Source organism: Limulus polyphemus, unplaced genomic scaffold (assembly GCF_000517525.1).
Source record: "Limulus polyphemus unplaced genomic scaffold, Limulus_polyphemus-2.1.2 Scaffold2990, whole genome shotgun sequence".
Lineage (NCBI taxonomy): Eukaryota > Metazoa > Arthropoda > Merostomata > Xiphosura > Limulidae > Limulus > Limulus polyphemus.
The window spans coordinates 11,172-16,437 of NW_013668600.1; the positions used below are offsets into that span (position 1 = coordinate 11,172).

The 5,266-nt window shown below is 34.4% G+C and overlaps 1 protein-coding gene across 1 annotated transcript in view; it reads right to left on the bottom strand.

The window, feature by feature from the left end:
* Positions 1–5,266, bottom strand: part of LOC106468388 (sodium-dependent phosphate transporter 2-like) — a gene marked incomplete at its 3' end in the record, with an annotated part of 58,558 nt that overhangs the window by 9,119 nt on the left and 44,173 nt on the right. The window contains exons 8-9 of the mRNA XM_022396730.1: positions 4,359–4,507; positions 204–267 (exon numbers count right to left, since the gene is read on the bottom strand). Coding sequence (XP_022252438.1) covers positions 204–267; positions 4,359–4,507 — 213 coding nt within the window. The remainder of the gene's footprint in view (positions 1–203; positions 268–4,358; positions 4,508–5,266) is intronic.

Consider the following 5,266-nt stretch of genomic DNA (forward strand, 5'->3'; position numbering starts at 1 on the left):
TGTTTCATAATGTTAAATACCAAAAAAAAAAAAGATTGTTTTTCTGCTTTAATTTTAGTGCTGAAACAATAATCATGTTAAACATAATATGGTTTTAAAATTATGTCCCATATTTATCTTACTATATCACTCATAAGTTTTTAATATACGTTTATATACACAAACTCCTTTTCTTTCTTTTTTTTTTTTTTCGTTTGACTTACCTTTTCTGATATTTCCAATTATTCCGTCAACATTGGCCGGAAATGTTAATGTACCATTTTTGACCTAGGAAAAGGCATAGTTAATTTCATTTGGAATTTCTATTATCATATTAAAATAAATATTGTTCAGGAGTATACATATTAGTCAAAACGTACAAATTGCTGGCCTTAGTTCAGAATGCTTTATGCCCACTTTTCAAGTCATACAATAGGATTTTGTTTACAGGAGACAGGAAACGTTATCTAAATGCAAAGCCTAAGCGTTTCTTGATCATGCATTTTTATTTTATAGGCTTCTGTCAAAAAATTGTGATGACGATTTGCATGGTTACAAATATCTTTAAAAATTAATATAATACTTTATGCTTCTTGAACGTTCTCTTTGCCTACGAACTTACACTTAACGAAGTGTGTTTAATAATATCAGTAAGCAAAAACGAAACGAATCACACCAAGCTATTTCAGGTTTTTAAAACTGAAATCTGGATGGTGTCTCCCTCTATCGCGAAACGAAGTATTTTTCAGTACGTCTTTTTTCGTTTTTCCTTCGCCGATGACTTACGCGGTAAGCCTGTAAATCCGATAATTCAGGTTGTCAGCACATTTGCCCCCAAAACGCACTCCGAACTTTGGGATCGTAAATGCGCTATACGAGTGACAGTCAAATCCAACTATTCGATCAGACAATAATAGCCCATGTATTGGCGATGGTTGCTGTTAACTAGCTGCTTTCTTTCTACTCTATTAATTCAAAATTAGGGAGTAGTTTTATGCGAAATTTGGAAACAAACATTCTTTCTGTTTACAGCGGGATTTAACATCACGTTACAGAGTTTTTGTTTTTAAATAGAAATCACGAAAGAACACACAAAGAAACTGACAAATATTTTGCAGGTATTTTCGTAACAACCTAAGCTATAAAAATTTGTATAACTCAAAATGTCTCCATCTGAAATTCATGCAATATAAAAGCAGTGTTAAGCGGGAAGAAAATTTAAAAAATGGCTTTTTCTTGTTAGGTTTTCTGCAATACCAGTTGGACCATTAAATGTATTCTTGACTCAGGCATGATTGCACTAGACATTAACAGTAAATCACAACCCCGTAAAACAAGAGGTGGACAAACTACTTAAACTGCGTAACAACTGGATAAAATCATACATCTGGTCGACACAAGTCTTAAACTACAATATAAAGCTACCACGCGCAAGCTCCTGTATATTATATCAAAATCACCATGTTGGTTTTAGACGTAAAGGTGTTTGAATTCTGATAAAAGCAACTAGGGACAAAATATTTTATACCGATATAGGCAAACCCATAAGCAATGTGACCATGAGGTTATTTTTTGGATCTCAACACTTTGACTTTGGGTGGTATCTGGTGGGAAAATTAGGCATTTAGCTAGGGTTGTTCGCCATCTGAACTAAGGCCAGCGAAATATTATAATACTATAAGTATGTCAGTACAGAAATAACTGACAAAAAAATAAAATAAACGTTTCAAAAGTATTGAAAGACGTGCCAGTTTGACTGTTTGTTTAATAGAAAAGCTACGTTTGTTGGGTCATGAATGTTTTCGCAAAGAACTTGAATGGTGGCTTCACGTCACTTAATCCATCTTATAATTAACAAAATAATACGGTGCTCATTGTTATTGTTCATAGGTTTTTACTCGTTATTTCAAGCTTTAATTATGTAATTCTTACTATGAAAAATAACGCTCAACTCTTGGAATCTGTATGTGATTCTTGGTTTGTATTGTTTTGTTGAAAATAATTAGTCACTTTTATAAATGCAATTTTAAAATTCGTACAGTCAAGTTTGACTTTGAAAGCGGATTGCTTTGAACAAAAAATCTATGTAAATAATCGCTTATATTTCTCTGTTTGTATGCCCGGAACTTTTCTCGCATTATATTGTTAGAAGGGTGTTTGTCTGAGGAGTCCAGATTGCATATTGGCTTTTCCATTCAGAATCACCTAACCCGTTTCTAGTTAGTCAAACATTTTAATCCAACGAGTGTGCTACACGATGGCACAATATCTTTATCATCACGTGACGACTGGCTTTGATTTCAACTTTATTTTTCATTTGCAAAGTATTTCACACAAACAATACTTAACCCGCGTGTAATTTCCTAAAAAAATGAACGTTACTCTAAATACAATTCCTATGAGGGCTTTTTCGACTTATTTAGGTCTAAAATACACATGCGCAGTTCGTTCAAAACCACATGCTTATCACTTTGTGAACAGGCATTCAGACGTTTCTGTATATTCAGCTACGTTTGCCTTCATTAAAACTTTACATTCACTTAACTTTGCAATAATTTAGCTTCGTTTCGTTTCACAGGCTGCTATAAACACCTTTTAGTTACTTTTTTATTTAGTACAGGTTTAGTAAGTACCCTAAATCGAACAATTACATCATGTAAATATTACCTCAACAAACCTCTGCAGAGGATGGCGAGAACAGTATTACATTATGCATATTTACAAACTTTCCACAGATCCACCACTGTACGAAGGCATTAGCTGTCAATACCACGTTTAGGTAGACCAACAAAACACAAAGTCCATTGGAGCTATATCGGGTGATTTAACTGGTATATGGTCAAATGATATTATGTTTCCATTCATTTCCGCAATTTTGTTAACAGTGTTGACAGATATGCTCAGTTTCATCGAAACATCATTTTATCTTTTATATTTTGAGGGAGTGAGGAGTTCTCTTTCGTAATTATAGCCTTCAATTTGTGGGTCAGAGCTTGCTCCCAATTGGTGGGATGTGTTTTCAAAACCAGTTGCTGCCCTATGTGCTCTACTGTGCGAGTTTTTTCACTTCTTTCGAAAACAATGAAATCTCCCTTCTTCAATATTTTCTGTCTTTTTGGCTCTCTACATCGCTTAATAATCTCACTATACGAATTTATTTCTCATTACAAAAGTGATAATTCCTCCAGCTATAAATTACATGTGGCGATCCTGAACCGTGAACCAAATATATAAAAAACTAAACACATTCATAATGGGCCATTTCACGCTACTACACTGACTTTTACAAATAATTCAAATAAAGCCCAGCCAATTCTCAAGTACTCCACGGTGAGTAAGTGGTAAGTTCGCGAACTTATAAAGTTAAAATCCGGGGTTCAACAGAGTGCAGGTATACCATCTTATAGCTTTGCTCTAAAACAAAAATAAACTCTCAAGTATGAAGCAGAATGTATGTGATAGTTCAGCGTTAGGTCAGTATCATTCTAGCACTAACTCTGGGAGGCAAGCTCACAACTTTATACTGTGATATATCGATTTTTAAGTGTTTTTTCATTCGAGCAAGCGAAGTAAATTTATTATGGTTTATGATAAACATTTTTTTTTCAGTAAGGATTTTTGGTTAAAAACTAGTTGAATTACAAAGTAATTATAAAAAGCACTCCACCAAAGCAACTTATGAATAAGAAAAAATCATGTTTCTGTGTTCCAGGTGTACGAGCTTTGCTCATCGCAACTTGTATAGAAGTGTGAGGCGCGCGTATACCGATTCGATTTTATTACTCATCATGATTTCTACCAGCCAACTCTCAAATTGAAATTATTTTAGGCAGGATTAGAGTAAATTAATCTATGAGACCTTGGGCACGGTGAAATATATCTATCGAAAGGGTTTGACCTCCTGAGTCCAAAACTGTTATTAGATCTCAAAATGGTCAAGAGACGACGGAGCTATGAGCTAAGTGTTTGTACTTGAAAAACTCGGAGCCATTCTATGAGCGCTATGCCGCCGCTAAAATACAACAACAATAAATCACCGTTCTGAAGTATTTCGCCAGGATAGTTCTGGTGTGGACAAGGCCTGGCGGTTAGGACGCTCGACTCGCAATCTGAGGGTCACGAGATAGAATCTCCGTCACTGAACATGCTCGTTCTATATGGTTGCCGACTGCGCCAGCCACTCGGGTGTAAAAATTCTTGGCTTACAAAAAATCCGGGCCGACCCCAAACTAGTTAGGATTAAGATCGTTAAAGAAAGGGAAAAAAAAAGTTACTGGTGTAAGATGTAGGAGATTCACCTTAACGAAAAGTATAAAACATGAATATTAAACATGTTTATAAACATTTAAATCATTCTTTTATTTCTTAATGTGACTGACCTTTTCTTCTTCTTCCACCAGATTTGTACATGAGGAGTGGTTTAACACAACACTATCATTTAACACTGACTGATCCTCTGCTGAGATTTGTTTTGGGCCTCCGCTTAGATCTTCCATTGGTACACTGGGGGTCACGCTTTTTAATTCCGCTACATACAACAAAGAGAAAAAAAATAACAGTTTGCAGAAAATGTAAAACGTAGCAAAAGCAGATTGGTTTCAATAATACCTCTGATACTTTTAGCAAATCAATGTATATTTTATTGTTTACATATTTATCCTGTGCATAGTTAAACCGAAAGATTAAAATCTTCTAGATTACCAAATTTTGTGAAACGAACCTACTTGACCTGGAAATATTTTACATTAATCATAATTATACTTGGAATGGAACATCCACGCCAATAATAAGGGGGAATCTTATATCAGACATACATGTTCGACATTGTTTTACTGTCTATCGTTTAATAAAGCAGTCAACAGATAACTGAACTCGAAAATTTCGTTCAAATCTATCTAAGTTTGTTCTAGATTTCTCAGAATATTAAACATAAATATAAAAATATAGATATACTGCAAATAAATGTAAGGGAGATCAATAATATAATTTCTTTATCGTTACTTTCATTAACAGTATTGGTTAGAATGTTTATTGTAACTCATTTTACTACTTTTTATTATTATTATACTTTTATTATGGATTGTTTTGCACAGGTAGCTTAATATATTGTTGCGTCAGCGAGGTCGCGTGACTAGTGTCACGCCACGTTTTCTAGAAATATCCTGTTCTTTCGTGAATGCCCTAGCATTTACTAGATTGGGGGTAGTCAGTCTGGTATATATAAGATGGTCACAACGTGACGGAACAATGTGTAGGTAGTGAGTAATTGATCTACAGTCAGAGAGTA